General features: G+C 49.1%; 2 protein-coding genes across 2 annotated transcripts; one reads left to right on the forward strand and one right to left on the reverse strand.

The window, feature by feature from the left end:
• Positions 1-7,745: 7,745 nt before the first annotated feature.
• On the reverse strand, positions 7,746-12,999 carry BP5553_00535 (uncharacterized protein; the record flags this gene model as incomplete). Its single annotated transcript, XM_032009158.1, has 7 exons — positions 7,746-8,218; positions 8,270-8,654; positions 8,703-9,515; positions 9,566-11,995; positions 12,052-12,350; positions 12,653-12,771; positions 12,851-12,999. 7 exons carry the CDS (start codon positions 12,997-12,999, stop codon positions 7,746-7,748), a joined length of 4,668 nt encoding a protein of 1,555 aa, XP_031873212.1.
• A 292-nt stretch (positions 13,000-13,291) lies between these two features.
• On the forward strand, positions 13,292-15,031 carry BP5553_00536 (uncharacterized protein; the record flags this gene model as incomplete). Its single annotated transcript, XM_032009159.1, has 2 exons — positions 13,292-13,681; positions 13,742-15,031. 2 exons carry the CDS (start codon positions 13,292-13,294, stop codon positions 15,029-15,031), a joined length of 1,680 nt encoding a protein of 559 aa, XP_031873213.1.
• Positions 15,032-15,306: the final 275 nt, after the last annotated feature.

Below are 15,306 nucleotides of genomic sequence, written 5' to 3' on the forward strand. Positions count from 1 at the left end.
GGGAATGCGGCCTTGTTCTGCGATGCAGTCTGAGATGTGCGGATGGGACAGCAACGGTGATGGGGTTTGGCGTTGGTATGTTGCGGCCTTCGAAGGATGAGGCTGTAAAGCGATCGACGGGCGGCTATGTATAAACTCTAGCGAATACCGGCGCGGTCAACGTGCACCGCATCCAGATTTTCAGAAAAGATATGGAGGGCACCAGAGAGCCAGAAAAACCGGCGCGGCCGCGGTGGACAGAAGCCGGATTTGAGACGTGCGAGAAATTGAGGCGATCGGTGCGGGCGGGATCGAGCGGTGTGTGGTGGTGTGCGGTTGTGTTGTGTGGTATCGGTCGGGCAGCAGCGAGGAACACCGTGCAAGACGATGGATGGGAAGGTCGTGAGAAATAGAATGACACGGATTGATCCCAGGAGGAGGGAGGGCGGACGCGATGAGGGCGAAAACGATTGTCAAAGCGTGGGTAGTGCTCTAAAGTCTCAAACCATTTGCGACACCCTTAGGCGGCCCGGCGGCGAAAAACGAGGAGCAGACGATGCCTGGGGGAGTGAGTGGTGGAACGAACTATCTGGAGCTGCGAGCTGCTGGCCGTAGCGGCGCACACAATCAAATGAACTGGGCTTCAGGAAAGATGTCGATACGTTTGAGCAGAGCGTTCGTCCAATATACGGCTGGAGTCCTGGGGCGCAGGCAGTGTGTCGAGGGGATTGGGATATGTGGAAGCGGGCGGACAGTATTTCTGGTGGCTCGGGTGGTGGTGGGCGGGTGTCGATTGATTATAGGATGTAGAAACGGGGATGTGGGATGTGCAGAAGCGGCTGCGGATATCGACACGAGAAGTAGTTGTAGATGCGGGAGTCGACGTGTTGGTGTTGTTGTTGGGGGGGGAGGGGGGGAGTCGACGTTGGTGTTGGTGATGTAGATGGAGTTGTAGATGTCGAGGTGGATGTAAGCAGAGGTGGAAGAGGGTGGATGAGCGCAGCAACGGTCACAGCAACAGGGCCGAGAGTGCTGAGGACGGAGCACGGTACGGCAGGGTATGGTGTGGAGTGATTAGTGTAGGGTAGCGGTAGTGGTAGTGGTAGTGATAGTGGTAGTGTTATTGGCGTGGTGAAGCGCGGGTCGGGGGGTTGGGCACATTCCCCGTACTGAGTGCTGAGTGCAGTAGTAGAGTAGGTACTTACTGAGTGCTGGAGTCTGGCAGTGGGAGCAGCCTGGAAGAGCCCTGGAACAGCCTGGAGGAAGCCTGTAGCAGCCTGTGGCCGGGCTGCTCCAGGGCACTCTAGGGCTGCTCCCGGCGGGGTTTATAGGGTCTTGGTAGGGTGCTGGTAGGGGTTACCGTGCACACATCGCGGTTCTCAGTACTTCTTCCGCCTCCTATTGGGCGTCTCCAGCACCCAGCACCCAGCACTCAGCCCTTCGCCCCGCCTGCCCGTTGGGAGCCCGTCAAATCATAAATACAGAGTTACAAGTCACCGCCATCTACAGATGATAGTCCACACGAAAGAAAAGAAAGCATCCGGTCGAGCTTGGGTTCATTTCCATCTCCACCCCTCAGAATGCTCAGATCGGTACGCCGTCCGAGGAACGCCTCCTGTATGTACGGTACCTTGCTCCCTACTCCGTCCGGCACGAAGTGCGCCCTTTCGAGCGCCAATCCATCCCATATATCATAGGGAAGTGGTCTGGAGAGAGGGATCGGGGACATTGAGGCAGGGTCTAGCGCTGGGACGGCGACTGGGACTGGGACTAGGACCGGGAGGAAAAGCAGGGACTACAGAAGCGCGTGAGCCTGGGGGCGAGGGCGAGGGTGAGGGCGATGGCGGGTGCGAAGAATGCGAGGGGCAACTGTTTTCAACCACGAACATGATGCCCGCCCTCCGCTGGCATCTGCTCCGGATGGCGATGCTCGTGGTGATGCTGACGCAGGTTGCTGAAAAAAGGGGGTTTGTTCAGCTGTCCTGTCGTGTCAGACGTCAAACTCGAACCCTTTCCACCACACACACTACAAGCCAAGAGCGACCACCAGAGACTCGGAGAGTGAGGCAGCCATACAATACGCCCTGGTCGCGCCCCGTCACCGGGCACCCACGACATGGCGATCGAGAGTCATGGGTTCCCGGCTCTGACGAGAGCGACTGAGATATACGGAGTTACAAGTACTTGGTGTGAAGTCATTCAAAATGGAAAGCAAGATATTTACGGGGTAGAAGCTAATAAAACGCTGCGGGGACTTCAACGTCCACCCTCCAGCTTGAAGCCCCGCGCGAGAGAGAGAGAGAGAAAGAGCTGGTGCTGGGTGCTGGGTGCTGGGTGCTGGGTGCTGGGTGCTGGGTGCTGCTGGTGCCACCCACACAGCCTGATTGCCAGGACAGCAGGGAGATCTGGGAGATCTGGGAATCGAGGACCAAGGCGGAGGCGCGTCGCATGGGATGTGGATGTGGAAGCGGATGGGATGAAGAAAATCCCTGGCTCTGGCGTTCCACCCCTCGCTCCTCCTCCAGACTCCAGTTCATGTGGAAGACTCCTCGACGAGTCAACCACTTCGACGGACGCCCCAAAATGGTCGAGGAACGGGAAAATCGATGCGGTTTGGTCTGCTTTCGGTGCGCCCTCGCAGCTGTGGTTTCGCATTCCCTCGTGGTCCGCCTTGGAGAGCATTAGGGAGTATCGGAAGAACTATGCGCCTACGAATCGACACGCAACAGCATACGGTACATTGTTTAGGATCGGAAGGCCACCCCAGAGAAAGCTTACTCAACCACCTAGACGTTCGAATCTTTTCCTTTCCTTTCCTTGTTGGCTTCTACGATAGGATGTGTCCCTCGTATAATAATAACAATATCGGGGTTAATCATTGTGGTTTCGTTTTGGCTGTTCCCCGTCGTTCACGGTACTGTACCACTCCCACAACCCACTCCCTCCTCCACGATACGTGGAAGATGGCCATGATCAGCGAATATCGAATGGTATGGGTTGTATGGCGGTATGGCGGTACGGAGTACATGCACATGAATATGTACCTCTCGTCCTACCTTACCGCCAGTCTCTTCGGCCCTGGACAGCCCTTTCTCTCCCTCCGCAAGGATCCGAACCTGAACATCCCCATCCCCCTGCCAAGTGAAGTGACACCGCCGTCAATCATTTGAACAAAGTTCAAGTATTTTGCACGTTGTGTTCCCGCACCCGATTCAGATTCGGCGCTGTACTGGATGCTTCTGCAAAGCACGGTTTCTTGGGCCGCCGCTCTGTGCTGCGTGCGTCTTTCTTGCGTGCTCTAGAGATAAGAGCTCCTCGCTGCCACTTATTCCATGCCTAGGTGCTTGGTAGTGTACCTACTGTTCCTCAGGGCTATGGACAAGTACTTCGTACTGAGCTGGGCTGGGCTGGGCATTCCTACCCATGAAGGACACCACAACACATCACATCACAGCCGATACAAGCACATCTTCCCCATACTCTTGCTCCCCTCCCTGCAAGCCTGATATAAGTACTTCCGTACATATGCGGAGGAAGATCCCCTCATCTCATTGTTCATGAAATCGGGGGCTTCCAAACCTGCCATATGCTGCCCATACTTGCTTGGTGGAACAGACTTTCCTGTGCAGCGCAGCGCCGTGTGTCCTCCACTCCAATAATTCTCCATTTCCATCTCTGAAGATCATGAGGTGGGGCTTCGGGGTGTTGGCTCCAATCAGGTCGCCCTCGATCAGCCACGGTCTGCACACACCACTGAACCGGGTGGAGTCTCAAGGCGCGGGCTGGACGGGGGGCTGGATTGGGCGCCGCGACATGGAGGCCGACAAGGCTGTTCTGTTTTACTTCGTACTGCCGGCGCGGGCTGGACGTCAACAGTCTCAAGACCTCCAAGCGTCCTCGACTCCTCCGAGTGAGTGGGCAGAGAGAGGGCAGAGGGCAGAGGGCTTCCTGTTATGTTATATCGGAAGCCAGATCTTGTGCTCGTCTCCCTCGACACCGACTGGGACTAGGACTGGTGAGAGTTGATCCTCCCAGAGCCAGGGACATTGTTGGGAATATGTCCTCGCATCCTCCTCTCCGCCACCATCCATGAGGTACAAAGGATGAAGTGTGAAGGATCGACGGAAGCAGGTACCGGCGGTACGGAGTATTCCAGACCAGATCGTCAGGACACTGGGCCAGCACCACGCCCTCCCGCCGAGTCGCAGCCGCCGTTGGAGTTGCCGTTGCAGTTGCAGCGTGCTGGGTCAGGTGACGCAACCGAATTGCCCGTCTGTCACTTCAAAGGTACTTCGTCCTGTACTTCTATTACTACTACTTGTCCAACTCCAACTCCGCCTCCAACCTGCCAACACAACACAGAATGAGGATCCTCAATGGACAGCTGAATTAACAACAAATAGCTGACCGACACCGACACCGACGCCGACACCGACTCGATCCTCAATAATCTTGCGTAATCGCGCCAATATGACACAGTCTAGGTTTGAAGCGTTGGAGTTCAGCGCTCGAGCGGTGCACGTCCATCCACATCCTTAGGTAGCCATCAAAACAAACACTCCCTTCCTTCAACAAATCCTCACCACAACACCAGACTTTTTCCCCAAGTTTCAACTCTCCGAGAAAGGGGTTCCCGTCGTGATGCACTATTTCTCCCGCTTGTTCGCCATCCCGTTCCCTTCACCTATTCCTCCCATCTCTTTTTTATTTTCCCCTTTCCACATTCTCCAAGAACCCTTGGGGGGGAATGCGTAATCTCGCATGCCAATCACTATTTTTGCAATCTATTTCCCCGCCATTTCACTGCAGCTCCGGCGGGAAAGGCAAAGGCAAGGGGTGGATTCGGGAGGGGTAAAATCAATAGCGAAAAAAACTCTTTCGTTTCCCGCCGCCCATTCTCCCCCAAGGGATTTCTTGGATCCCAACCCTCAAACGAAGGACGGATGCCAGCTCGTGGCGACTTTGTGGTAGGATTTCGTCTGCGCCACAAAAGTCCGCGGGGAGATTGAATTGCACATTTCGGAGGACCGGAATGCGTTCGGTCATGTTTTGGTGCGGATGAACGTAGTACTTCGTACTCGGCCGTCATTTAAACACTTGGCATCCGCAGCCCTTCCCGACTGTTGCGTTCGAACCCGTGTGGTTGTGCCGGTGGCCACGGCCAACAACTTCCCCTCGCCCGTTACGGAGCCTGAACGAAAATACTTATCGCTACTGTTTTCTAGGACAATATAAGTCTATCTTCTGGAGCTATGGGGCCATTAATTACTCTTGTCTTTAAGGACTAGCTCTCCCACCACTTGTTGCACGAATTTGGTTGTGACACCGTAAGATCAGTAGATAAACTTTGATATATAAAAATTAGTTAGGCAGCGAAGGCAGGTAATCATGCAGGTGATTGATGGTCAAGTGAGTTTTTTTCAAAAGCAACCTTCAATAAAATCCCGGGTGTCTAGCCCTCTTCTCAATGCCTCATGTCACCCATGCACCCAAAAACCAATACGTCCAATTCGCCTCTCCTAAGCACGAAAGATCCTCAATTCAAAAATTCAAAAAAGTTTTCGTTGGGGCGATCAAACACCCCTTAAATATATATGGCCAAAATAAGCAAAATATCCGTTAACGAAGTTCAAGGGCGTGGCACTTAGTCAAGTGTGTCTTTCTGGTCAAATTGTACTTTCGTTATCACCAGAGATGACAGGGACAAAAGAAAAAAGGCGGAAATAACAACAAAAAAGCGACAACAACAAAAATCGAGAAGAGATGTAGATATTCGATACCGGGCTGAACTCTTTTGCCATTTTAAAGCATTTTCTTTTTTTAGAAAAATAAAATGCGTAATAGGGGATTAAATATTTATTTTGGGATAACTTCTTTTTTTGTTTCAAGGTTGATTTGGCGAGGATAGGCAGATCGGTTAGTAGTCACCACCTGGAAGGTTACAATATAATGTTGACGAGTGTAAAATGGTACGTATCGATCTATGCTCAAATAGATATCCATTTAGACAATCTGATGACGTGGGTGCTAGCTCCGAAGATGGTCCCGGACTGACCTGTTCCTCCTAGGTTTACGGCTGCTGTTTCCTCCCTGGCCACCCTTATTTTCACCTACTACGACTATAATATGCCAATTGTTGTATTTGAGTCTTCTCGTCGGGGGTGAGATTGTCAATGATTGCTTGGGTTACAAGAGCTTCCTTCAGCTCCTCCTTGAGCGCCTCGGCTTGCTCAGTCGAAGGTATCTCGCCCACCTAAGGCAGATCTTATACTATTTTTCGAAGCCAGTCTACTATAATAGTAATCGAGGAGAGATCCATAGCTATCTTCAACATCATCAACATGCTAATCGCCACTATCTTGACTGGGGCTAGCCATTTTATTTTGCTCTCTTCTAGAGCTTCGTTGAGGGACTTCGACTAAGATAGGAAATTAGTACCCTGGCATACAGTGGGAGGTGAGCAGGCCAAGGAAATAAGAATCTCATCCACTATTCCTCTGAGCTTAGAAGCTTAATTCGATCCTCAATGGAGGTAAACTCCCCATAATACTTCGCGTCTATAAACCACTTGTAGAGATTGTCAAACGCGTAGCTGGACCTTTCAGCAAGACAAAACTAAAAGCCGCCACTATGTAGGGACTGCGCCATATTATCTGACAGGCGAGGTGATTCAAGAGATCTGCCTTCTTTTATTGCCTCTTCCTCACACTCTCCCAGGACTTCCAGGGGTAATTTCAGTCGAGGAATGTAGCGAACCAAGAAATCATCGAGGCCTCCTTTCCAATCTTCTGGACGTGCTAACAATAGCCACCATGGAGAACAGTATGTAAATTCGCGAGGGGCAGCATAGCAAAATTCCCAATTGATAACGCTACGAACGTTAAGGTCATCGTCAACGATTAAATTTGAGGGGCGGAAATCGTCACAGAACAGGTAGAAAGGACCGTTTTAATATTTGGTGGATATATTCCGCCCGACCTTTAAAAACAGGTAACGGGCAACATATTTTCTTTTGCAATCTGCTTCATCAGTGACTGCGTCGTTTCGCTGAAGCTTTAGGTGACGTATATGATCTTCCGCAAGTATTGAGGTGTACTAGGCGACATATTTCATGATTGCCACCTCATCATCAACCTTTTCTCTGCGAAAGATCACCCTACCCAGGGCAGGAAACCGGACAAGAACGTCAGAGCCCTTTTCAAATTTCACTCTGTAAGATGGTTCAAAGCACCTTCGGAATAATACATGGCTTCGGTTGGGATTTCTCGCAATGTGGTGATGCAAGCCTGGACGCTAACTGATCTAGTGATTTTATAATAGATACTTTTCTAATATAACAATATAAAGATTACAAGATTATAACATTTTTATTTACAGAAAGTTGACTTGTATATTAATTTTTCATGTATGCCGTTTTTGTATTATGGTGGGCTGGATAAATTTAAGTTGGAGGAGCACCTCTTTGCCTCAGTAAGGCCTTTGCTATGCTACTATGTCGGCCTTTGAACTTTTAAAATTACCAAATGGGATAAAGGGGTGGGGCGCGTTTATGTTTAGAACAGCGTCAATATAACCTTCATTACAGGGTATGGCATATATTGGTGCTACTTCTAGTTAGTGCTTTGGTGTGGGTCTGATACAAACATAATGGAATCATATCACATATGACAACCTGTGCTGGGTTATGCGTATATTTTGAAATATAGGAATACTACTAGCTCGGTTTTCCCATTCGGGTGCTAGGCTTCATCAATATGTATTGCAACCTAACTAACTGTACACTTCGAAGGTGGCTTCTTAGCTCCGTCCTCATCCCGCCTCGCCGCTATCGAGCGCGATGTGTTGGGAGTTGGCTGAACCATGGGGTACGACGCTGTATCGGGAATCCGGGAGTAACGGGACCTCGGGACTGGGCTTTTCGGACGTTCAAGTGGGGGGTTCACAACGTGATAGTAATCCAAGACAAGCTCCAAAACCAACTCTCTTCCTTCAAGTTCTGGATGGGCCATCACGAACATCACATTTCGACCTTGATCCCTGTCCCCTTCTAGATACCGAATGTTTTGGCCGGCTATTATTTGGCATAGTTTTCCGGTTGTCATATCTCGGATCTCCACAAAATCATCATGGAAGAGTATCAAGTAGGTGCTATACGATGTTGCAGAGATAGCCTGTCCAACAAAATTTATTGGAGGACGTTCTGATACCATGCCATTTTCGTCAATATAAGTGGCAAAATCTAAAATGAGTTAGCCATCGAAGTTATCACCAGGTATTTGTTCGTGCTCACTCTCGTAGACACAGAGAGCTACTTCCCCTAGTCTCCCCCAGAACATTCCTTCTGGAAGCCGAAAGAGCCCTAGAGCAGGAAGCTGGCCCTCTGCAAAGGGCGTAGGCGTAAATAGTGACCTAGAAAACCGTGCGCGTGCTAAAGGTAGCTCGTGGGCCATATTGTCAAATCCTTTACCAGTCATTATTGCAATTGAATATCGAAAGGGTACTATATCATAACAGTCTTTGGCTGAATAAAACTCGTCGTAGTCTCTGAATTTGTATACGGAAGGTGTTGAAGTCAAAGGCGAGCTTTCATGGGGAGCAGAGCTACTCGGGGAGAAGGAGAAGCCAGCACCCTGTTTCTTTGCTTTCCCTATGTTCGATGCGTATAACTCCAACACCTTTGAAAATATTAGCAAGTGCTGGTAGACAACTTTAATAATTCGTACCTTTATTTGAGTTCTTGCCTCCTGCCGTATTGCACAAAAGAGTAATATCCTGGTCTGCTTTTCCCCAGATCTAACGGACTCCATCTTGTTAAGCCTAAAGAACTCGACGTTCTCTAGAATCTTTTCTGCCGGTGTTATTTGTTGGCCAAGACGTAAAGCCTCGAAGCTCTGAGTTGGGTAAGAATATATGCTCTTTGACGCCAGTACAAGCATGATGTTCAACTCCTCAATTTCCAAAAGCTGTGTCACATCCGGGAGCTCAAGTTTTGAAACGGGTAAACTCGATGACGAGCCTCTCTCCAAAACGAAGATGGCGTGCTTGGTCCCAATAACTTCCCTAGGACCATTTTCGGTCATAAAAGTTGTTCCAAACTTGACCCCCGTACGAACTCTGGTATGCGGAGGAGCAGGTGCTGCTCTCTGGATTGCTTGCGATAGAGGAGATCCTTGAATCTTGGAGAATCTGTTTAGGCGGAGCGAGTGGGTGTTTTGGAAGTATCCATTAGATAAGACATTTAGCGAAAAGGGTTCTGCCTTCTCCTTAAAAAGAGTGGCAGCATATGCCGCCTTTGCCAACACTATGTTTTCGCACCATTCCTTCCTTTCTTCCTCGGTCTTAACCAGCAAGGTGTATGCCTCTTGATTTCCAAGATGTTTAATGTTGAATGGGGAGTACCCGGGTCTAGGAAATTCTTCCTCGGGTGCCTGGATTTCAAGTGTAGTACTTTGGCTGTTCTCGATCTTTGAGTAAATGGGAGATATTCTGCTATTGTCTTTGGCATCCTGGAGGACTAAAAGCCCCATAGGTATCGGCTACATTGGTTAATAAATTGGTACCCTTGAAAAATGAGATAACTGCTTACAGGTTTAGAAACATCGTATTTTTCAATATCGTGTGACCCGATTCGCTTTGCAAGAACAAAGTAGTTGTCAAATAAGAATGCGTGATTTGCGATGGAGAATCCTAGTGCCGCTGTCCTGAGCCGTTCAAGCTGACCCTCGAATAGAAGATGTCGACCCTCGTCGTTAAGACCGAGATCGGGTCCGCCAAGGCCTTCTCTGAAAAGTAGTGCTTTATTGAGTTCGTGAACTCGAACTTTTGCCCTTCCATAATTCTCCATCTTTTGGAATCCCTCAGTCAAGGTCTTGACATTCTCCATCATTTCTTTAAATTCTTTTCCCTCGTCCGTATTTTCACTAGCAGTTTGCCGAATAGCGGGAAGTAAAGTTAGATACTGTTGAATTCTTATCGAAGGGCTCTTCATACAGCTCAGCCAATCCAGCTTGGCTGCTTCCGAATAAAATGTTTCCTTGAATCGCGGATTGTGTGCGGCCTCACGTTGAATTAGCCACTCAATCATTGGAAATGTCACGGCATAGTGGCGGTAGCTGGACGTTGTTCTAGGTATCCAGTCGCGGATTATATCCGAGAGATCATGAACCCAGGGGCCCTGTGTTTTGATTCTGTTTTCCAGCGCGAATAGGAAACCTTCATGGAGTTCTTGTAAAGTTCCTATAATGGTAAACCCGTCCTCTACGAAATAAAACGGCTTTCCGTTTTGCATGATTGACGGGTCACGGACCAAATCTTCATGATAACGAGCCAAGCAGACAACCAGGCGATCCACATAAGCCTTTTCCGATAGCCAAATATCATGAATCGCCCTTTGTCTCTCAACCTCCTCTTGCGGATAAGTCTGCATATCACTCACCTTGAGGTCCCAGTACGAGGCCCAATCTTGGTCTGGTATTACGTCGAATCCTTCTCTCTCGCCACCCAACGTAGCGTCAGGCTGTGATCGAGCAGCTAGCTTAGTCTCTATCGCCGCTAAATGATCGACAAGTTTCGAGACGTTCTCCTCTTGTACCCTACTTTCAATAACAATGTCTTTAATGATCTTGATAAAGAACATCCTGACACGATCCACTAAGCCTCCCCATATGACTTCACGGTCTGAGCTCGATTGTTTCTGATAACATTTCCTAGCGTGTAGATAGACCATAAGCAGAAGGTCACTAAGTCCCCGTTTCGATGTCAGTTGGTTCTGAACGTTATTACTAGCCAAGGCTTTGGAGAGATCGACAAGAAGGTTGATAAATCCTTTGTCTTGATGCTCCAAAGAACCGTCTGTGCCGTCAATAATATTTTGAAGTCGTTGGTTGAAAAATGACAAAAATGATACAGGGAGTATAAGCGTTTGCGTTGCATCTGAATCCCATAAAAGATCTAAAAGCTCTAAAGCGGGATCACCTCCGTCAGTGCCATCGATGTCGAAGTCATCGTTATCCGGAATGTCAATATCCGGAATGCGGTCGGGGTCGGATAATGACTCAATAGTATCGGGATTGCTGCCAAACGTAACGCTATTATCAGATAATTGTCGTGAAATATCGGACACCTGTGGTTCGTCAGAGTCGAACTCTTGTACCCCCTCATCATCTTTACTGCGTGGAAGGGCAAATAGAGCCAATTCCTCCAGGTGTCGTGCCAGATGTCGGCAAAGTTGCTTCATTGACCCTAAAGTTTCCATGCAGAGAGGACACTGTTCTTCCGCATCTTCATCAACAGGTCTTTGACACATATCCACCAGCGCGCTTAATTGGTTTGGTGAGGAAATTTGATGTACATCCTGCATGTGGTCTTCAAATTCGCCCTGGACTTTAAAAGATTGCTGACAGTCCGCAGTACAGAACCATTCTTTTCGGTGGTTGATGAGCTCATGGTCAAACCAATCGCGGCGAGAGTCGAACATTCTACTTGCTTTTGCGCATGTTTCAAAAGTGCAAACGTAGGGCTGAAGATCTCGAAATACATGCTTTTTCCATGCGTGTGTGGTTCTTATGCCCACAATAGTGAAACAATAAGGGCACTCGAAGGGTCGACCACCAATCGAATCTCTCGGTGGGGGAGGTATGCAGAGCCTCCCTCCCTGTGATACAGTTGTTGCATACGAGGTCGAGGTCTGGCCACTATCAGACTCGACTTCGAAATCGGTTGTTCCTCCAACGAATTCGGAAGCCGTAGTCTGAGTAAGAACAGTTGTGGCAACAGTGCTTGTCTTTGCCTCAATTCTTGGAAGATCAATCGCCACCTCCTGATGATTGTCGACAGGACTAGGGTCTTGAGGAGAAATCCCCGGGGAATTTGCTATAGCTGGGGAGGGATGAGGCAAGTTCAAAGCCCTCTGTGGTAAAATGAGGTCTTGTGCGAGTTTCTTGTGATGCTTCTCACAATATTTGAAATGCTGACGACGCCTTGAGATGGACTTGCCCAGTCGTGTAGCCAAACTCTCCTGTGCTCAAGAAGTTAACAAGCCGTAATACTGCAGGTCAAAATCTGGTTTCTTACTTTTATGGCTGGGAATTTGCTTTTAACATGCTGAATATCCCATGTCTCATAGAATGAGATATCGATAGCTGCAGCCTTCACTAATCGATCGTGTGCGGAGACACCACTGCGAATCGTCATTGAGAGTTTGTATAGACAGTCAATACAAACAACAACGTCCAAAAATATCTGTTGCAGCTCTGTGGTGAGGTTTTCAGAACGGACGCTCAAAGTCGACCCTTCTTCATCTGATGAATCGGAATCGTGATCAGATGGTGCTTCATCCTGTGGCACTCGATCTCCAGCAGCTATCTGGGAGCCTAAATCACTGTAAGCTTGATGACTTTGGCCACTTGTAAAGTTGGTGATTTAAATGGTAACTACATGGGCTGTCGAGTGCTAAACTCTCTCAGGAGCAAGGCTCGATCAGATGTGGAAATCTCCACGAGTGTGCACTCAAGGCCTAGAATACAACGACGAACTATGTCGTTTTGAGTATTCCAATCAAAATGTTTCGATTCAGGCAAAGAAAGAGTTTGCGGAGGGATTTTCACGAGGGTTTATATGAGATGATTCAATAACCGGGTGAAAACGATGGTAGAAATGAACCGTTGAGGCGCACCTTCTTCAAGCAGCTCACTCATATCAGACAGAAGTCCCATGATTCTTTCCCGCAGCGGAGTGGCATCTCTTAATCGAAAGTCCAACGAGCTCCTGCCCGTTTTATGGGCGGCAATGTTGCTAAGAGTCCGTTAGAAGGGCGTTTCAAACAAGAGAAATAACCTCGTTCCCTCCTTTCTACAGAACAAAACCAACGTACCCTGCCCACACTTTGAACCGCCCTAGCTCATCTTGTAGAGCGCTCAGTTCAAGCTGCTGATGGAGCGGCGAGCTGGACTCGGCAATAATGGAGATGAGCTGCTCATAGTCTGCCAAACATACCGCAAAGTTCGCGGCAATGGAATTCATCGCTCACGAATCGAATGCACCATCGTGGGATGCTTATGAGAGTGAAGCGCAGCTATGTCCCAGGGACAAAAGGAGGAAAACATAAGACACAGAATAATGACAAGGCATTCTCGCCGTCTTACGTCCGACGAAGCAATTGCAACTCCGATGCAGCGGCTGATGGCCCGTGACAGCCTTGCTGGATGCCTTGCCTGCCCACCCAGCTTGAAGTACGAAGCAAGCGCTTCGCCCCCGTCGACTCTATCTAGACTTCGAGAGTCATGATGCACTCGATATCGACAGTGCGAGCGACATGGCCACCGGCGTGGAAGTAGCTGGCATTGTGCTCGGGTCCATTCCATTGATCATCTCGGCGCTGGAACACTACGCAGAAGGCGTCGGGACCATTGAGAAGTGGTGGAGATACAAGCGGGAACTTGCAAGTCTAAAGAGGATCCTCGGTGCCGAATGTGACAGGTTTCTGAATACGCTCGAGGAATTGTTGGCGGGTCTGGTGCCGGATGGGAGACTGGCAGACTTGTTGAATTCGCCTGGCGGTGCTGGATGGGCAGATCCAGACTTGAATCAAAAGCTTCAGGTCCGATTACGCAAATCCTACAATTCGTATCTAGACACCGTGAATGATCTTAACGACGTTGTCTCGATTCTGAAGGCGAAGCTCGAGCTCGACCCGAGTGGAAAAGTATATCAATTCCAACCCTCCCACAACCTGCGGGACCTGTGCTAACGGGAAGCTCACTAGCCAAAATGGACCGACTCAAAAACCTTTCGTCGCGAATACAAACGTATAAAATTCAGCCTTTCGAAAGCTTCATATGAGGAATTGATGAAAAGGATAGAGAAGGACAATGATACGTTGGCGAATTTAACGGGCCAGAGCCTTAGACTGGAACCAACGAGACTAAAACGGAACAATCCCACACCAGAGTTCGAGCGTATTCGGTCGCAGGCAGAAAGCTTATATCGAGTACTCAAGAAAAACCTGTGTTGCTCCTGTCAAATTCCACATAATGCAAGCCTACGCCTTGAGTCGAGGACCTCCCAGGACGCTGGAACGGGGACAAAGCTACGCTTTAAGATGGTGTTCAGTCTTGATATAAGTTATCCTGTTGGAAAATCGATAACTTGGAAACGAAGGGAGACAGAAATAGAGTCTTTGGAGATCCGACAAGAAACAGACACCATCACCAAAGTAGTTTCGATGGACTCGCCATACCCAAGTCCAAAATCACCAAGTTTAGTTAAAAAGGGGGTGACATGGGCACCCCATCCGGTTACATTGGAACCGCCACCATATAGTACAACGAAGCTGACGGAAATACATGATCTATGCTCAGTATTTGGAGACTATAAAGGGACGGAAACATGTCTTGGATTCATTCTAGATGAAAAGCATATGCGTCATCACATCTACCCAGTGATGCATAGCCCTCCCCAGCAAGAACCACCGACCGCCACAACCCTCTACAAACGCCTCACCAATCCCCATAGCCCGAAGACAAAACTCACCCGCAAAGAACGTCTTCAACTGGCCCTAACCCTCGCAGCAAGCGTCCTACAACTCCATAAAACCCCTTGGTTAAGTGAACGCTGGTCAACAGACGACATCCACTTCCTCGAAGGCAGCACAGGACCTCATGTCTCCCGGAGCTTCCAAGCCACTCCCCCTCCCACGGATCCTCCCAACCCCCCAAAACCCCTCCCCATCGTCCGCAATCAGACAATATTCGCACTTGGCGTAATCCTAATCGAGCTCTGTCTCGGCACATCTCTTGCCTCCCTTCGCACGGAAGAGGATATCAGTCCCGACGAGCAGCTGACTGATTACATGACGGCGCGCCGGCTCGTTAGTGAGGTGTATGATGAGAGCGGTGGACGCTATGGGGACGCTGTGAGGCGGTGCGTACACTGCGAGTTTGATCAAAGGAAGGCGAGTCTGGACGTAGAAGAATTTAGGACAAGCTTTTTCCAAGGCGTCGTGGTACCGTTGGAAGAGGATTGGTTGGATTTTGGCAGTATACATGCTATGTAAGGAATAGTTGGGTGGGCTGGGTAGGCTTGGGATTTGTTCATGTTCACCCATATGAATATTTATGTGATATGATCATGATATTTTCATACCTAGGTACAAAATGTAATTTATTGGAAGACAATAATACATACTTAACGCACGATATCGTATCTTGAAGTAGCCCTCAACTCCTGTCAAACTATTGGCTCAATGCGCTCAAATTAACAAGCCGCTCCATAGAAGGCTTATTGGAAACATTTCAGTGCAATTATTCAAGCAATACAACCACCTGCTCC

Source organism: Venustampulla echinocandica (genome assembly GCF_003357145.1).
Source record: "Venustampulla echinocandica strain BP 5553 chromosome Unknown scaffold_0, whole genome shotgun sequence".
Taxonomy (NCBI): domain Eukaryota; kingdom Fungi; phylum Ascomycota; class Leotiomycetes; order Helotiales; family Pleuroascaceae; genus Venustampulla; species Venustampulla echinocandica.